The sequence below is a fragment of the Simochromis diagramma genome, unplaced genomic scaffold, assembly GCF_900408965.1.
Source record: "Simochromis diagramma unplaced genomic scaffold, fSimDia1.1 OVJJ01000343.1, whole genome shotgun sequence".
NCBI classification, from domain to species: Eukaryota; Metazoa; Chordata; class Actinopteri; order Cichliformes; family Cichlidae; genus Simochromis; species Simochromis diagramma.
Genome location: NW_024386831.1, coordinates 13,190,404 through 13,209,441, shown reverse-complemented (window position 1 = coordinate 13,209,441; position 19,038 = coordinate 13,190,404). Strand labels below are relative to the sequence as shown.

Genomic DNA, 19,038 nt, shown 5'->3' with positions numbered 1-19,038 from the left:
TATCCTTTAAGCAAAAACGATTTAGTTGATGTTATTATAATTGATTTTGTTACAATAAAATGTCATCGCTTTATTCTGGGGGTTTTTCATAGCAAGCTTTACATAAACAGAAGGTTATTCAAATTTTTAGGAGATCAGCAATTTTCTGTTTTATCAAAAAAAATACTATAAAGTTACAGTTCTGCTGAAAAAGGTTTAAGTACCTCTCATTACTTTTTCCAAGGAGCCAGACTGCAGTTCTCTGGGCTTTCTGAAAGTTATCCAAAGTTTGTCTTTTGCCATTGGCCGCTTTTTTTTTGCACCTGACCATTGTCAGAAGTGGGGTTTTTTTATTTGTTAAGTCATTAAACACTCACCTATCAAGCATAAAACCAGCACCCAACTCAAGGGATGAACAAGTGTTGTGTCTACACATAACTCACAACTTAACGTAAAACAAAGCTTGCCAGGCATAAAATAGTAGTTTTACACCAACAAGGTCATTTCCAAACAGCTATTAGCTGGAAATTTGGCATATCTCAATATGGTGTCCTTAAAAAAAACTCTGAGGAAACTTGACAGGTGAATAGTATCTGTAAGTCATGTCCTTAAAAAAAAAAAAAAAAGGCAAAAATAAAGAAAGCAGGGAGTAAAGGCTAAGGTATGCTAATTACACAAGACCTGGACTGAAAATCGGTGGCAACAGGTCTGATGGAGAAATGAATCTAAATTTGAAAATTTTGGTTCAAAATGTCATCAATATGTGCAAAGGAGATCAGGTAAGAGAGTTAGAGACAGAGGTTAAATAGTGAGTGTCTCAAACTATTTGTAAAACACGGTGGAGGCTCAGTCGTGGTTTAGGACTGCACTTCAGCCTGCGATGTTGGAGATCTTGTCAAAATTGATGGAATTATGAACACATAAAAGTACTTTTTAGCATGACAATGATCCCAAACACACTGCCAATGCAGTAAAAGCATATCTGGATAGGGAAAAAAGGACATTGGGACACTTTCCATCATGGATTGACCTCCCCAGAACCCACACCTCAACATTATTGACCATTTTGGGATCATATTTACAAAGAACAGCATAAAAGGCTGAATGTTCTTCAACAGGCTTGGAGAACTATTCCTGACTACTTAAACAAGAAAGTTTACCTACAAAGTTCAGACTGTGTTGAAGAATAAAGGCTGCCATACCAAATATTGACTTTCAAGTTTGTTTGACTTGTGGAACCACTGTTTTTGCCTTATATACTGTATTTCCATGTATGTTTGCACATCTTTCAATAGATCAGTAAACCTATTACTAATTTTTCTAGCAAAATACAAAGAAATGATGGTGACTCAAAACTTTTGCACAATACTGTATAATTGAAATTCATCTGCTCCTGATCTAAACAATAAAATCAATTATGAGGAAAAAATGCAGGATGTAACATTCATTCCAAGCAAACAAATGCCTAATGGGGTCATCATTATCTTAGCTTAGCTTGTGAGCATGCTAATGTTAGCTAATTAGAAAAAAAACAGACTTCCCCTGCTCAGGCTGAAAGCAATGCCATTCATTTTGCAGATACTCATTTATAAAATCAATCTGATAGCCTGATTTTATCAGGCAAAAGCAAATAATCTAATGGACTCAATGGCTGATAGTGGCGCTGGGATAGATCCCTGCTGCTTGTGTAGCTAAAGATAAAGATACAAATGAGTGTTAAAGTTTAAAGCCTGACAGCCAGTATGCTTTTAGTTAAGGGGGTGAAAGAATTTCAGAAAGACATTCCTCGCTGTGATTAATTTGACATAATAAGCCTCACTAACAGCTATTATTGGAGCTAAAGTCCAAGCATCAGGATGTCACAATATCACCACAAGCATTCCTCAGAGCATACTTGCACCCCAAATGCATACCATACCTTCCCTGAGTTTGAGGAATGAGAGCCAACTCACTCTTCCCATGCTCCCCCCCACACTGTCCATTTCCTGTTTGTTTATAGAGCCTTGTGTTTCAGTACTCCCACAATATGTGACTTAATTGCTTTAAGAATCCTAGAATTTTTTTTCATTGATCCAAAAAAAGAAAAACTACAGGGTTACATCAGTAATGAAATACAAACATAGCAAAGGTATTTTGTCATGGTATTTTTTTATTGTTCGTTGTTTGTTTCTCAGGACCAGATTCTCTCAGATGCCAGAGTATTATGGTTTGTGCGCCTAACGCTGACTCACTGGTCATTCAGAGCCTGAGAAAACAGGCAAGGTACATTCCTCTGCGTAGCCTGACCTCCGGACTGATACAGAGACTTCTTGGGAATTCGTTTTGTTCAGCTGTGCATGAATCACAGGCAGCTCAGCACTTAGATTGCCCCCTTGAAGGGTTGCATCACTAATCAGTGAGAATTACCATATATGTTCAGAACTGGTCATATTAGCAGTTGGTGTGTAACAAGTAAGCAAAATAACCAAACTTTATAACCATAAGCTTGAAGCTGCATTTAATAAAATATTTAAATCAGCAGTTAAAGATTGAAGAGACGAAGCATGTAAAAGATCACCTAATAAAAGTGAGATCTTCAGGTTAGCTGATAAACTATTGCAGTTAATTCAATCTCAGGGCTGTGATCTCAAAAGACCAGACCCTTACTCATACTCTTCTGTGTATGAGGACCTCGGGTAAAGAAAAGTTCAAAAGTTCAATTTATCATGGATTACCTCTTTATCTTTAAGAAGAGACAATAAAAACACACTGTGGTTAAACTGTAACAAAACAGAGGAGCTAAACAACCATAGTTTGAAGTTTTGGTCTGCACCCAGAAGTAGTAGATGAAAAGTAGTGGGCCTAAAATTGACCCCTGTTGGACTCCATAGTTAAGAATAAGCTGGTATTTCCTTAAACATCACAAAAGATTAATTTAAACAAAGAGGTCCAACCCAATCTGAGACTATTCAAGAGATTAACATGCCATACCATGCCTAACACTGTTCTCTGGTATTTAAATTCAGTTTTATTTATTTATTTTATCACAACAGTTGCCTCAAGACGCTTTATATTGTAAGGAACAGGTAACCACTAACCTTGACTTCTGGTCAGTGGTTCTTTCTACAAATTTTTGTTAAATGTATTTATATTTATTATTAATTTTCTATAATTACATTTTCAATTTATCTTGTAATTTTATACATTTACTATATATGTATGCTGAGGTGTTTCCTCTTGCCTATATGGCACTGTGTTGGAATGTGAGGGGTCCAGGGGATGGGAGGATGTTGATGATCTTAATGTACACAGCTGTATTTTGGTCTTGAGTTGATACAATATATAGGGGGAAAGGATATGAGGAAACACCTGGAAGGCAGGATAAACTTAAACATAAACTACACTACAATCTTGAAACTGAAAACTAAGAATATGCTACTTAGTTATTTAAACTATTCAGTTTTTATACCAGGTCTCTTTAAGATATGAAATATCACATGTTTAAATCACTGGGAAAGGTGTTTCTGTTTAAGATGTGTACGATATAAAGTTGATGACTTTAACTGAGAAATGTTCTTTAGTAAATCAGACAGTGGGCATAAGGTCACACAGAGGAGCTGTGGCAAAGGATTTGACACCTGATGTTGTCAGTCTTACTTCAAATAATAATAGTACTAATTCTTAAAATAAGGCCACGGATGGGCAAACTGTGCATTGATATAACTGACATTTTTGTTTTTGTTGCACTTTGTATGAAAATGATTGCTTGATACAAAATACTAATGGCGTTTTATTTTGAAAGCTTCCCCACCTCCCATAAATGCAACTCACTGACATGTTTTATGGCCCCATCACATTAATTAATTCCAAGCAAAAGCCAAGATAACCCCAGTTCATGTAAAGCTGATGGAGTTCCTAACATCAACTATTCCAAATAGACTGAAGTGGATTTTTTGGAGGTGTCATTTCAGGGGGATCTGAAGACACCTGCTTCCACCAGAAACAACAAAGAGCGTTTATTCTGGGGGTAGTGGGTAGTGACAGAGGGGATGGTTCAATCTAATTACAGACTCTGGGGAGATGACTTCATTGAGATGACGCCCAGCCCTAGAGCGAGTGAGGGTTTTTTTCTGTATCTCCCATCACACCAGGGACAGGCCTGCCTAATAATTGTAGGGTAGTCTGGACTGCACCTTTAACTTGCACAGTAATTAAAAAGTGGACTCCAGTTCACTGCAAGATGATCTTGTGAGTTAAGCAGTTTCTCTAGTGTTTGTGTTATTCTAAATCCCATCTTTTAGGCTTACAATTGTGCTTCAACACCTCAGTAATTGGTATGGCCCGGAGTGCATTAGTTTGCTGGGAATTTTTTTATGGTTTGAACATCAATTTTCCACAAGAGAGGGGGGGTGCAAAGATGGGATGCTGACAGGCTTTCTTCAGGCACTACCATGCTCATAACCAAATTATAAGCCCATGCACGTCATTCTTCCGCTCATTCCCAGGGCAATCGACAGCATCTGACAGTGGGCTAATGAGCCACAGAGTCCTATCTGTAGCTGAGATCAGCTGCCATTAGCAATTGTGATGGCCCCCTTTTCAATTTTCTTAGAATTGACACTAATGAAAGAAGAGGCAGGAAATGACATCCGTGTTTAGGCCGTCATTACTGTAAAGTAGATAGAACTGACAAAAAGAGTAAAAGCATGTGGAGAAGTGAATCTATATAACCCTACAAGTGCAGTGATGGGCCTGCAGGCAGATGTAGGATCTATTAACTGAAATTGCCAGGATTAGTGTATACATGTCACATGGAGATAAACTGCTGTTCCCATCACACATCAGTCCATCAGCCACTTAAGAGCTCTTTCTAACCATAATGGAGTGCACACGGGCAGAAAAAGTAGCCTGGAAGCAACTAACGAAACAAGTAACGAAACATTAGGAAGGACACAACACCCTCATAGGAAAAAAAGAGTTTATAAAATTTAATTAAATGCATGCAAAACACACCAGAATGGCTACTATTCTTCTGTGGAATACAGAATACATACAGTGTATGAATGTGAGAGTGAATGAATAGTGGTATTGTAAAGCGCTTTGGGTGCCTTGAAAAGCGCTATATAAATCCAATCCATTATTATTATCATTATTATTATTACTAATGTGTTACAGTGTATGTAAATGGTACAGGCACAGGGCTTCATGTGTTTTACTACAGTAGTTTGAGTACGCAAGGATCAGTGCTAATGGATTCTTTTAGTCTGAAGGTAAACTGTAATCATCTGTAATCTACCTTAATATCATTAGTGTTCAGTAATGTCCCTGTGAAGCCATGTTAACCAGATAAGACGCAGCTCTTCATATATTGCAGCGCCATCTAGTGTCCTTAAAGGAACATAAAGTTATAACACGGGTATATTTCCTATCAGATAGCTCCTGATAAGTTATTATTGTAGCACCAACATCGTGCCTGAGAAATTTTCCAGAGGAAATTAAAAGGTTGATTTTTTTTTTTGTTATTTTTTTTTTTTAAAGAAGAAAAAAAAAGATAATTCCACTGATGTATATGTTAGTACTGGTTGACATGCAGTTATCATTCATACCCAGTGAAAAGACACAAGGACACAGAGCTTATAGCTTTAGGAGTGGGGTCCTAAAGCTATAATAAAGCTACCCGTTCCTGAACTGGCTGCTTTGTTATTTTGCCATGCAAAACACAAAGGGAATTGTTCTCAGCCTACATAATGCATAGTATGACAGCATGTTGTTAAAAGCAAGGCGTCATAGGGTGGCTTTGGTGGCAGGATTCCCACTTAGCCTGCACAGTTACAGACTTACATACTTCTATTTTGTCGTTTTTGTGTTTTTTGTATGTTCACATGTGTAAATAACCCCAACAATAGACAGGTATACACACAGGAATGGAGTAAAGTTATGTTACTTAGCTACTGATATTTAAATTTTATAATTTAAAATCTATAACCACATTGAATTTTCGCCTGTTTTTAACTTCCAAGTGTGCTTGACATATTTGGATCAAGATTTAATCTTGTTTATTTTTATTTCATTTATAATTTAAGCATTGAGATATTTATAGTATATTAAATGTCTCTATTTATGAGAAAAATAATAACTACCAGTGAAATTGAGGTCTCACTGATAACGGTGATGACAAAAAGGGGCCTGCCAGAACAGGTTTTGAGGCGAATTCGACAGACTTTAGGACCCAGCTGATGACTAAATAAAAATCACGTGGTAGTGCTACTGAAGCGGGGAGGACGTTGACTCAATGCTTCCCCCTGTTAATAATAGACTTGGAGTGAGGTGAAAGAAGACTGTATATGTTTGCATCTATAGCTGTTATAGATGTTTTAGGTTTAACCGTCACAGGTAGGCAGCGGACATGGCTGCTGCTGCTGCCTTACTCCTCGCTGCACTGACTCTTGCCTGTTCAGATGTGAATGGAAATTTGGTAAGAATGAAACTAAAGGGGTTTTTTTTACAGTAGTTCAGTCAGCTGATCTTTCGTTTTTCCCCCTCCCTCTCTCTACTTCCTTGAAAGGTTCGTGCAAAAAAAATATATAATTTCTGTAACCTTTTATATGTGCATACATACAAAGTTTACCTACAGTTGTTCTCGCAGCATCATTAATAACTGCCCAAGCTGCTACCCAAGTTCAGTCCTGAGAAATATGCAGTGAAAGTTATAGACAGATTATCAGCACTTTGACTCTCATAGCAGTTACCGTGACTATATTGCAGGCCTCTGGAGAGAGATCTTTCTCTATAGACTACAAAAGAAACTGTTTCCTGAAAGATGGGAAGCCTTTTCAGTACATCTCAGGGAGTATCCACTACTCCAGAATCCCACGGTACTACTGGAAGGACCGACTCGCGAAGATGTACATGACTGGACTGAATGCCATCCAAGTGTAAGCCGAACGCATCGCAAACATTTAAATATAAATGTTTTTCAACTGGATTGTTTGTTGGCCTTTATAAACATTGTACATTTACCATGTCTGTATACACAGATATGTGCCCTGGAACTTCCATGAAACGGTACAGGGAGTTCAAAACTTCACAGGAGACAGAGATCTGGAGCATTTTTTGGATCTGGCCAACCAGACAGGTCTGCTGGTCATCCTGCGTCCTGGACCGTACATCTGTGCTGAATGGGAAATGGTGAGAACAGAGGTCATAACATCCACATCCCAAAGGTGCTTTGTTGGATTGACATATTGAAGTCTGGTGATTGTGGAGAACATTTGAGTACAGTGAACTCAACGCCACCCTATTAAACCACCAGCAGCATTCTGACCTGTTGATACAAGGCAGCATGGATACAAGCATTTATTTTACTTAAACCAAGTTTAGAGCCTACCATCCAGCAGAAATCAGTACTCATTAGACCAGGCGACATTTATCCAATGTTCTGTTTTCCAGTTTTGAACAATCTGCTTATTGTAGCCTCAGTTTCCTGTTCTTAGCTGACAGGAGTGGCACCCGTGTGGTCTTTACGTGCCCAACTGCTTAATCTGTGAATCTGTTTTACATGTTCACAGATGCTCTTTGCATACCTTGGTTGTAACAAGTGGTTATTTGAGTTACTTTTGTCTTCCTATAAGCTTGAAGCACTCTGGTCATTCTGATGGGCCAGAGAACTGCGGCTTACAGGTAAACTGTAGTCATGATTATGTTGTAAAATCAGAGTACATCAACCTATCTGGCACCAACAACTACGCCACGTTCAAAGTCACTTAAATCACCTTTCTTTCCCATTCTGGTGACCAGTCTGATTTTCAGTAGGACATTTTCTCCGTGTCTACGTGGCTAAATGCATTGTGTTGCTGCTGTGTGATTGGCTGATTAGATATTTGTGTTAATGAGCAGTTGAGCAGGTTCACCTAATGAAGTGGCTGGTGGTATATATTACTATAACTGTAGTAGGATGCACACATTTATGCCATATTTCATATATTAAAAATACAATGTTAAAATGTGTGGAGGTATTTTTTTACACTGCTCTCTAAATCCCTGTGGTGAGATAAAAGAGGCTGGCTAATCACATGATTGCCCACGTTTCTGCCTTCATTCTCTTCTAATTTTCTCTTGCAGGGTGGACTGCCTGCCTGGTTACTTCAAAAGCCAAACATCATACTGCGCTCTGCAGACACAGGTAAAACATGCACCTATGACCCTTTTTAAAATGTATTGCTTTATGAACATTATCTGTTTTCTCCCAGATTACCTGCAGGCAGTCAGCAACTGGCTTGCTGTTCTCCTCCCCAAAGTGAAACCTTGGCTCTATGTTAACGGGGGAAACATCATTACTGTCCAGGTAGAGTTCTGAGTGGGTAGCTATAAAGCTTTTTAAGAGTTAGTGTATTATTATTGGATTTGAATATATACAATCTTAACTGCAGGTTGAGAATGAATATGGGAGTTACTACAGCTGTGACTACAACTACATGCGTCACCTGCGCACTCTCTTCCGCTTCTTTCTGGGCGAGGACGTCATCCTGTTCACCACTGATGGAAACACAAACAAGGAAATGATATGTGGGACTCTGGAAGGATTATATGCCACAATAGACTTTGGGACAGGTTGGTATTGTGTGACGGTGTCCAAAGATAACACATCATCTTCTTGTTCTTTTAGAGATCGTTGTTATTTCTATGTGTTCTTTTCTCAGACACCAACATCACTGAAGCCTTCGCCCGGCAACGACGATTTGAACCTCGAGGACCCCTGGTTCGTTACATATCTATTCACTAAACATAATCCTAAGAAGCAGTGACTGAATATACACAATACACACTCACTGGCCATTTTATTATGTACACTTGTGTATTCTAATGACATTCAATTAAAAAAGCTGCAGAAAAAAATTCTGCTGATGTTCACAGTGGGTGGTGGTGCATTACTGATCAGTAACTTTTAATTTATTGATTGATATAGAAATGATTTAAAACGGAAAAGCTGAGCTCTTTACCTTTCTTCCTGGATACACTTAGAGTAGCTTTGCATGATTCACAGTTCAAAATAATCCTTATGAATCTTTCAGGGTGTTTCTCCATCACCTTCTAAAACAAATCTTTTTTAGGTGTGTCTCGTTCTGGACGACTTCCCCTTTAACAACTTTCTTTTTAGTTGTCTTTGTCTTAAAGGTCCCCTTTCATACAAAGACAAACCTCATAATAGGCTCAGGTAGGACAGCTATCTTACATGACCAGCAGGGGTGGAGTCAAAGCAGTTAGAGAAAAGAAAGGCACAGTGAGGTGGACACAATATTTGAATGCAATGCAGTCATGTGCACCACTTCCACCACCTGCTATTATGTCAATAATGTACTATAGTTAAAACCTCTTTCACAAGTAAAAATGAATTTGTAACTCGTTCGTATGATTTCACAGGTATATGTGATAAAACTGTTTTAAATTACGTTGCAGGTGAACTCAGAGTTTTACACTGGCTGGTTGGATCACTGGGGAGATCAGCATGCTGTGGTTGATGCTCAGAAGGTCAGCAGAGTGCTAGGAGAAATGCTAACCATGGGGGCCAACGTCAACATGTATGTCTCCACAAACCCCCAAACCTTCCTCTCTGTAGAAACACATTCAAATAATAAAACTGTGTTAGTATACCAATGTAAAAGCCTGATCCAACAACCACAACAACTGGTTTATTTTCCCAGCTTATGAGCTTACCTGCAGTATCAGTGGCATTTAACAAAGAGTCATGTTTGAATCCAACTGAAGATGAGGATTTTCATACATCTCTTTTAAATTACAGCGAAAGGCCACTGTCCTTTTACAGCTACTCATTTCCTACTTCATACCTTTGTCCTTATACCATACTAGAGAACCTTTGCATGATCCAGAGTTCAAAAATATTCCTTATTTACTTGAATTTACTGAAACAGGAGGTAGGTAGGAAATCTGTGATCACAGCCAGAGCTGTGCCTGATGGAGGGATTCCCACTCATATCATACAGAGCCAAGACTAGCCTTTGGCTCAAAAGTGTTACACTGATCACACATTTGAATCTTTAACACGGTGTGGCATGACAGGCCTCCTTTTTTGAAATGTTCGAACTGGATTAAGCTGACAGATTAATAGACATAAGGAGAGGTAGATACTTTTACTGCCACCTGTTTTATTCTAAAATGGGCATCGGTGTACAACCTCACTGTGACCCTGTGGGGATAAGCGGTTAAGAAAATGGACGGATTATGTTTTCTTATAGTTTTCGGATAAGCTAGGTAAATTTGGCTAAAAGGACATCACAGTGCCACTGTAATCAATGTAATGATCGTTGGGATCCTTTAATTTGGATTAAATAAAAGCCAGCAACCTCATCCTTTAAGACACCACTGCTAATTTCCTCTGATATTACACTCTACGTCTCTTTCTTCTCAGGTACATGTTTGAAGGAGGAACAAACTTTGGCTACTGGAATGGTAACTTATTGACAGAATCTCAGTATTCATTCATTCATTGTCTCAGTGCCAGATTATATCACAGTTTTCATGTTTTAGAGGCAGATAAAAGCTCAGTTTGCAGTTTAGTGGTCTCTAGTAACGCTCTGTTGTTCTCACTAAGGTGCTGATCATGACACCAGGTTTCGCTCAGTAGTCACAAGTTATGATTACGACGCCCCGCTGACTGAGGCAGGAGACCCCACAGAGAAGCTCTTGGCTATTAGAGATGTCATAAAGCAGGTAGAACTGATTGAACAGCCACCTGCTAAGGCTGATGTCCTGATTAATGCATCATTAATTCATCATTTCTCATCAGTTTAGAGAGATTCCCTCTGGCCCCATGCCACCAGCAACTCCCAAGTTTGTCTATGGCTTTGTGACCCTGCAAAAGGTAGGATCAGTTCAGGAAATTAATCCCAATGTCAAGAAATATTTTTAAAAATGTTCAAAACTCAAAAAAGTGTCACTTTAACAGGTTGGGGACATTAGTGGCCTGTTGAACACCCTTTCACCTCTGGGACCAATCAAATCTCAGTATCCTATTACGTTTGAAGAGGTGAAACAGGTATGGGGTGTCTGAGGGAAACAGTGGGGAGAGCATTATTGTAGAAACAGTGTAACTCTTGAACCATGGAGAACTTCTAGACTGTTGTGTCTGCAACCTGTGTTGTCTATTGTGTTCAGTACTATGGATACGTGCTATATCGGACCACACTGCCGCAAAACCTCTCAGAGCCCACACCACTTATCTCTCCACTGAATGGGGTTCATGACCGTGCATATGTGTCCGTCAATGGGGTAAGGCCTGACTGTGAACTTTTGTTGAGGTCCTCGTCAGGGGAAAAACATTGTAGGTTAAATCTGAGCTTGTTTGTCTGCGTCAAATTGTGAAGTTTCAAATATAAATGATGTTGTATCCGTTCACGCTTTTGGAAACCACATACAACCGTTTGAACAGGTTTTCCAGGGCCTGTTAGAGAGAGACACGGTGCTGGTGATGAATGTCACGGGACAGCAGGGGGACACACTGGACATCCTCGTAGAGAACATGGGCAGGGTTAACTTTGGCAGCAAGATCAATGACTACAAGGCAAGGCAATTAATAGAGCAAGCAGAGTACAAGCATTTAAAAACATACATTTCCCTGCAGCTGTTTGGAAGTTGCAGCAACTAAAACCATGGACTACGGGTTTTAACTGGTAAATATTGTGTGAATTTCAGGGCCTGTTGAGCAACTTGATCCTGGGTAAAGATGTTCTGACTGACTGGAAGATTTACCCTTTGGACATTGACGGAGCCGTTACTGGTGGATGGCCTCACGGCAACAGCCGAAATACTGACCCTGCTCCTCGGAGAGAACCTACACGTGGACCAACCTTCTACATGGGGACTTTGCAGCCCAACGGCTTAGCATGGGACACTTTCCTCAAGCTCAATGAATGGACTAAGGTAATGCTGACTATATTTTGGGACATTCTGGACCTGGCAGACTTTATTCTTTTGTTTATTTACCCCACGTTTCTAGCAAGGAATAAAATAACTATTCTTCTGGATGTTTGTTTTTCCTTCATCAGGGTCAGGTTTGGATTAATGGTGTGAACCTGGGACGATACTGGCCAGCCAGAGGGCCTCAGCAGACTGTCTATGTCCCCGGACCCCTGCTTAGCACCACCCTGCCCAACAACATCACGGTGCTGGAGCTGGAAGGAGCTCCAGGACACTCGAGGGTTCTTTTTATGGACCGACCTCAGCTCAACATCACGCCTAAAAAGCTTTGACGGAGCCCACTGAATTTTGAAGTATTACATTTTCTTCACATTGCAGCTCTAAAAATAATTATCAGTCTGACTGAAGCACAATAGTACTCTGAACAAATGATCTCACCTGAAGGAGCTGCTACACAACAGTATTTCTATGGCATATGAGACACAATCTGATGTCAGCAGTTTTAATTTTTGACACAGAAACACTAAACACTCAATTACTTGCTGTTACAATATTCACCAAGCCTGTGCAAAAGAAATATATGCTGACTGTTGTTTTTAATTATTGCTTTTCTTTTTGCCCGATTACAGATGCTGTAAATAAATTGTACATTGATTTTATTACATACAGTATATGTATCCGAGTGTCTAAAATCACCTGCCACAATAAAATTAAGGCAAGTCAAAGCCTAAAAAAGCCAAATTAACCAGTACTTTTAATGAGGTAGACTCCTCTCCAAGTAAAATAGTTCCTAGATGGACACTAGGTCTTTCCTGGAGGAGCATTTGCTTTCCGATGTGCTTGGACACAGCGGGGAGTGCAAAATGAATAATCCAGGTACTGAAAAGGGATCTTCCCAAGCAGAGACTCCCCACACAACCAGCACCTCCTGTTGACAAAGACAAACCCACAGAAGAGTCACGCTGTATTTCAGTGCAGCTTTTAAATAACTTGCTATTACATTATGCATTAACTCAGCGAGAGGATGGCTCGAGAGACGTACTTGATATTAGAGATGCTGGCTCCTGTTGCAGCAACCTGCGCTGCAAATCTCTTCTCTGCTGCCAGAGCTCTCTATAATCAATAAGCCAAATATGAACATTTCCAAAAAACAGCCTTTTACAAGGAATCAGCTGCAGACCTTTAGCAGTAACCTACCTTTTCACGATCAGTCAGAGATACAAACTGCTTCTTTTCCTCTGCCTCCAGCTCTTGTTTCCTCTTTTCCTCTTTCTGCTCTTTTTCTCGCTGTTTTTTCTGGGCCTTCTGGGCCTTTTTCTTTTCCATCTTTTTCAGTTCAATCTCTGCCGTCAGCGGCCCAGGGATCTTTAATTGCACAAGAGTAAGACACTTAGTCAAATTACCAGCTTGCATTTAATGCAATACATGTTCAAAGGTGCACGAGTTTAACCTTACCTGGGCCTTGCTGTAGTCGTATTTGTCGGGATTATCCCCCATATATTTCCGAAAGACGTTTCTTGTGTCTTTGTCAGGGGCGACGATGTACGGTGTCTGCCCTTTATTATCCCTGTAAAGGAATAATGTAGAGATGGTAATTAAACCTGGGCAAGGTTTCACTGTGTTCACTTCAGCTGCTACACAATCACACTTTTACAACGCTTGACGATAATATTCTTGATACCTGCAGGAGGGGTCTGCTCCTTCATCTAGGAGGAGGCCGATCGCTGCCTTTTGTGCAGCAGCTGTGGCAACATGCAGTAATGTGAACCCTGAAGCATCAATGGGTTTATTGAGGAGAGTATGAGGACTTGAGGCATCAGAAAGTTTGCTCTCCAAATGCTCTTGACCCTCTGACTTTTCCACAGGGAGCTGGAGGAGTGCGCGCAGAGCTTCCACATCCCCAACCTTGCAGGCAGTAAAGAGTGCATCCCTGAGGCTATACTCACATGACTCTTCAACAACATCTATAAAGAAAGAAAGCTTAATGTTGAGTTTTCACACTTGAAAACAATGCATTACACAGCTTTTGCAAGACTGAGAAACAAGTGGAAAAATATAGATTTAAACCCCTACTCACCATCCACTTGTTTCTTGCTCTGTACCTTCCTTTTCCTCTTGCTCTTTGACTGCACTTCTTGAGGGAGATCTTCTACTGGTGTAGCCTCTGGCAGTTCCTCTTCTTTACCTTCTGCTTCTATGCTCTTTGGATCGGTCCCAAATGAATCTGGTATTTCATAAATTTTGCAGAACAATTGAGTAATAAACTAGCATGCCTTGGATTCCACCTGCGATGAGATAGTTGATCAGATCTACCTTCAATTGGAATTTTAGCTTCCTCCTTCTTTCGTCTCCTCCTCCTTTTGTGCCTGGAGGGATGGATTTCACACTCCCTGAGGTCCAGTGTTCCTAATGTCATTTCCACCATCTCCAGTTGGATCTCCCCACACTCTTCTTCATCAGTGCTTTCGCGGTTTTCTTCAGCTGATGCAAGCAATAAATTTGCAGTCAGGTTTATTAAGTTTAACATTATTATTTGATGCTATAGTTTATCCACCGAGGTCAACAGAGAGCTTACAGACCATGTTTAAACATCTTAAACCTACCTTTCTCTTGATCTGTGTTTAGTTCTGCTGTGGGTTTAACAGCTTTTTTCCACAGCTTTTTAGTTGGACTGAAGACTGCAGAAATGTCTGTGTCTTTCCCTGAAAAAAAGATATTACTGATTGTGCGATAAATATACCTAAGCTGCATAAACATGTGCAGGAGACATGTTATTATTTCAAGCACTTCGTGCTTCTTACCATACACATGAACAGTAGAAAGGACCTCATGTACCCTCTGTACCTCTCGAAATGTTGCCCTGCGTGTTGCAAAGGGGATTGTGCAGATCCTGGGATCTTTTTTATCAAGGGGACCTCCTCGACCACCAAAAAAGATAGTTTTGTTGTAGCTGGGAGCTCGTATGAATATTTTAGAGGCCCCTTTCAAGTGTTCGGCCCAGGTTACAAGAAGGTCCTGAATGTCCTGCAAAAAGTTAAAAAAATAAAAAAAAATTTAAATAAAAATCCAGGTTAACAAAAAATAAATAAAACAGAATACTACGTCATCCTATGAGTGAGGCAGAGAATTTAACCACATAGCCAAAACTAAATACTTGGCTCCATGGCTACACTACCGCAACCTCACAAAAGTGCATGATCTATTCTTGGAGGAGAAAAACTAATGAATCAGCCAAAGGAATCTTGAGCTTTTATAGCCACTGTTTGAAAAACATCAACCAAACTTTATGAAGAAGAACAGATAAGGCATGGCTTTCACTCAAAAGGCGATCTGATTGAGCGCAGTATGACCTTGACTAGCGCCGCCTCATTGTGTCGTCGCAGTGCAGCTCCTGCAGATTTTGGTGCGTGACTGCGGTTCTGAGAATCTCGGAGTCCCTGGGCAGTGCCTCGTTTTGCTCGCACTGTGTATCGGTGGAAGGTCTTGTGCAGAAGGACTTGTTTTCTAAAACATAAAATACATTGTGCTGGACGCTTCACATCTCTGTGAATCGGCTGTTGTTGTGCTTTAAATTTCAGCCATAATGTGTAATATGAAAGCATACAAAGCAGGGAAATAAAAAATTACCCTTCAAATACAGCACCAGCAAAATGACCTCCACCAGTCATGAGAATGACCCACGTAGTCTTCTTTGTTATAGCTTTCAGAGAGGATCCTGCATCGTGTTCGTCATCCAACTGAAACTTTTCAGGAAAAATGACAAAATATTAAATTATATAAATCTAAAGTGTTTTTGTTTTTTTGGGTTTTTTTTAAACAGATTATAGATTTCATTGGACTGATCCTCACCTTTCCCTTAAGTATGCAGCGGTAGACTAACAGATAATCTCCCACTGAGTTCTGGAAAACCAACTTGCTGGAGAGCCGACCAGCTGTTAAAGGAGTTTCACCTGAGCTCTCCATGTCTTTGTCAGAGACCGTTCTGCTTTTAACTCCAGCATCGCTGTCCGAGTCTTCGTCCTCTGAATCGGACTCTGAGCCCGAGATACTTGATAAGTCTCCTGTAAAGTGACAACAATAGGTCAGCTGTTCCAACTGCTTCAGACCTTTTTTTCCTAGTTAAACTCCATCTTAGATGTGTATTACTCCAGTTTCCTCACCTGCACCCGTCTTCCTCTCAAACTCCTCCGCTGTGAGGGGCGGCAACATGGCCATCTTTTGTCTCAAGTTGAACCGATGCCAGTCAAGCTTGTAGTGCTCCCTCTGCAACACAAAGTGCGTGTTCAGGCACCGGTTCTCAATACATGAACAGATTGTAGAGTACTGCGTGGTTACCTGCTCCTCGCGGTTAATAAAGGGACATCTGCAGGCTGAGCAGACCATCTTCTCAGACACCTCTCTAACCAGGCTGGACTCGCCTTCCCGCCTGTCATCTTCAGCACTTCTATTTTCCACACCTGTGTGAAGGAAAGACATTTATTCAACGACTGAATAAACTGGGCATATTTTTCCCCACAACATCATATGTGTTCCATACATACAATCTGAGGCCAGGTCAATAATTACACCCTTCTTTAGGACGGGGTTCACCTCTCTCAATCCAAAAGCCTCATCATTCAAGCACAAATCAAAGATGGAGCGACAATCTTTGCGGGCAGTCATCGTTTGCTGGTTGGTTTATCTCATCTGTAATGGAAAGAAAGAGAAACCTGCTATAAGCTGTACCTGGCGATCCCCTAAAATAGTGTTTGGCTGGGGAAGATCCACGACAATTAACTGAACCAGATCATTAACACTTACTCTCCTGCACGAATCATAAGAGCAGCTGGCAACAACCTCAAGCCTATATTTATAGTGACAGTTTTAATCTACAAGGCTAACCCAATTTTGCTAATGTAAACATAAGTGTGTGCTCTTTGAACGACACGTTAAGCCACAATCTATTTAAAACACCGACTCTGTCCACTTCCTTAAACGGGACTTTAAGGACATTACAACTACTAAAAGTTACAATGAACTACTGGGAAAATAGTAAACGACTTACCATAAAAGGAACTGACAAAAAGCTGAGCCAACCTTAGGGTAACATGTGATTACGCTGACATTTCTACGGAAGCCCAAGAGCGTCATGAATGCTTCAGCGAGTGGCGTTCAAAGACCAAAGGTTGTAAATTAGCCGATCTTTCCTTTCAAACTGCTTTTACCGCGTTTCAGCAACGTGCATATATCACTGCAGACATTTACATGACAGATTACACTATTTATTCAGTTTATACACAAGTTTTCTTTATAATTACTAATAGTTTACAAACGTAGCCCACCAGTACTTAAACAAAAGTACTGAGGGAACTTAAAACGCTAGTTTGTGTTTTAAGAATAATACAAACAAACAAAGTTGACTCTAAATTACATAAAACAGTTAGTTGAGTTAATCTGCCTGATTAATGGTAAAAGGCGCTTACAGACACTTTATTAGGTACACATTTCGAACCGATCATTGACTATGTATAATCATAATTAATCGGCCAATCACATGAGACCAACTACATCTAGATACGTTTCAAAAACCATCCGTCTTCTGTAAGAAAATGTCTTGCTGATACCTGATGTTAAAGGAGAAACGCCAAATTGATTCAAGCTAATAGCAAAGCAATGATAACTCAAATAATGACTGGTTACAACCAAGGTGTGCTAAGAACAGTAAACTAAAAATAGTTTGTACAGGATAATCAAAATTCTGCTGCAGCATCTGGATATTAGGGCCAACCAGAGCTTGCTGTAAACAACACAAAGAGCTGTTTGTGAGCCCAAAGAGTCAGCCGTTGTTTCTGAACCAAAAACAAAAATCCTGCTCAGTACAAAAAAAAGAAAAGAATTCCTTTCACTGTCTGGTTTTTTATAGACAGCATTTCCTGAAGAACATATAGTGTGACTGTTGAATGATTCTGCAGCTTGCTCTCAGCTGTGGCAGCCTGGTTGCAGCTGCTGAAGCTGACATCAGCATGTGCATTTAACCAGCTAAGGAACTTAGGATTGAACATGTGTTTGCTATAAGTGAGAGCATGTGGAGAGTGTGAAAGTTTTTCCAGCATTGCAGTTTTGTAACTGCATGGAAGCTTGCTTCTGCCACTGAAAAAGAAATTGGATCCATAAGTCAAAATTTCGGGTTACCAAAGCGAACGTCTGACAAAATAACTTTAATTTTAAAGTTATTCTCAAATTTGAGATAATAACTTAAATTTATTACCTATGGATGAAAAAACTTTTTTTCCCAGTCATGGAAACGAGCCTCCAAGATTGCCTTGTTGATTTTCTGTGAGCAACAACATACAGTAATGTATTATATATTAAGAAAAACAGAAAGATTTTGTATCTACTATGCAAGTTGCCTGCTGGATTTATGTAAACTGCAAAATTTGGGGTTGCAAAACCTTAGTTATGAAGTAGGAAATCTGAGTTTTTTTAGATTTTGTTTGCAGTCATGGGTCAGAAAGTTGACCTGTCAATGCATCCAGGATTACAGCAGTTCAAACTGACCCAACCACACCCTCATCAGTTTGCTAGATTATGATGGAAGAAAGAAACATGTCATCCAGACATGATATCTTTGGGTTTTAATGAAGACTAGATGAAATGGGGAAAATAGGGAATAAAGGTTTTGTTTTGCAAAATATTGCAAATGGCTGACAGTGTGTCAATTCTGTCATCACTGAAATCTCATGAGACATGAGAAATTTTAATCTCCTCCATACTGTAACTGAGATAAGCATAAACATTTTGCAATATTTGTCATCTTATTTAATCACTGCATAGAGAAGGTCGACCATTTGTGACTATGTGAAGCACCCGAGTAATGAGAAGCTGAGAAGCTTTGGAGATATTCACTGCAGAATCATCCCCTTTACTGTTATTTAAGAAACAATAAAATACATTTAAAAGATAAAAATGAATATTTTATTAGCTGTTAAAAATACTTATATACACTTTATTGTACTTATTAAAATAACAGTGTTTGTAAGTCACTGCTTCGTGTGATTTCTCTCCAACTTGTAGGTTGGCCCAGGGAGCAAAGCTTGACCTGTTGACAGAGAGAGAGCACATTTCACTCCATGTCTGTATACAGTAAATTCTGTATGTATTCTGTGA

General features: G+C 39.7%; 2 protein-coding genes across 3 annotated transcripts; one reads left to right on the top strand and one right to left on the bottom strand.

Annotated features, from left to right (window-relative positions):
- Positions 1-6,256: 6,256 nt before the first annotated feature.
- glb1l (galactosidase, beta 1-like) lies at positions 6,257-12,633 on the top strand. The gene is made up of 16 exons (XM_040027984.1): positions 6,257-6,433; positions 6,724-6,893; positions 6,996-7,146; positions 8,080-8,140; positions 8,208-8,302; positions 8,388-8,568; positions 8,658-8,716; positions 9,415-9,536; positions 10,385-10,425; positions 10,568-10,686; positions 10,763-10,837; positions 10,922-11,011; positions 11,131-11,244; positions 11,405-11,536; positions 11,668-11,895; positions 12,021-12,633. The coding sequence occupies exons 1-16, from the start codon at positions 6,365-6,367 to the stop codon at positions 12,222-12,224; spliced, it is 1,911 nt and encodes a 636-aa protein (XP_039883918.1). The 5' UTR covers positions 6,257-6,364; the 3' UTR covers positions 12,225-12,633.
- ankzf1 (ankyrin repeat and zinc finger peptidyl tRNA hydrolase 1) lies at positions 12,330-17,130 on the bottom strand. Of its 2 annotated transcripts, none has more exons than XM_040027981.1 (16): positions 16,937-17,130; positions 16,434-16,578; positions 16,228-16,349; positions 16,053-16,155; positions 15,742-15,953; positions 15,520-15,635; positions 15,243-15,396; positions 14,694-14,916; positions 14,496-14,594; positions 14,206-14,373; positions 13,970-14,116; positions 13,574-13,856; positions 13,348-13,459; positions 13,090-13,257; positions 12,935-13,005; positions 12,330-12,820 (listed from the first exon to the last, which is right to left on the bottom strand). In XM_040027981.1, the coding sequence occupies exons 2-16, from the start codon at positions 16,552-16,554 to the stop codon at positions 12,694-12,696; spliced, it is 2,226 nt and encodes a 741-aa protein (XP_039883915.1). In that variant the 5' UTR covers positions 16,555-16,578; positions 16,937-17,130; the 3' UTR covers positions 12,330-12,693. The 2 variants fall into 2 exon arrangements, with proteins under 2 accessions (XP_039883915.1, XP_039883916.1); XM_040027982.1 differs by lacking the exon at positions 16,937-17,130 and adding an exon at positions 16,693-16,897.
- Positions 17,131-19,038: the final 1,908 nt, after the last annotated feature.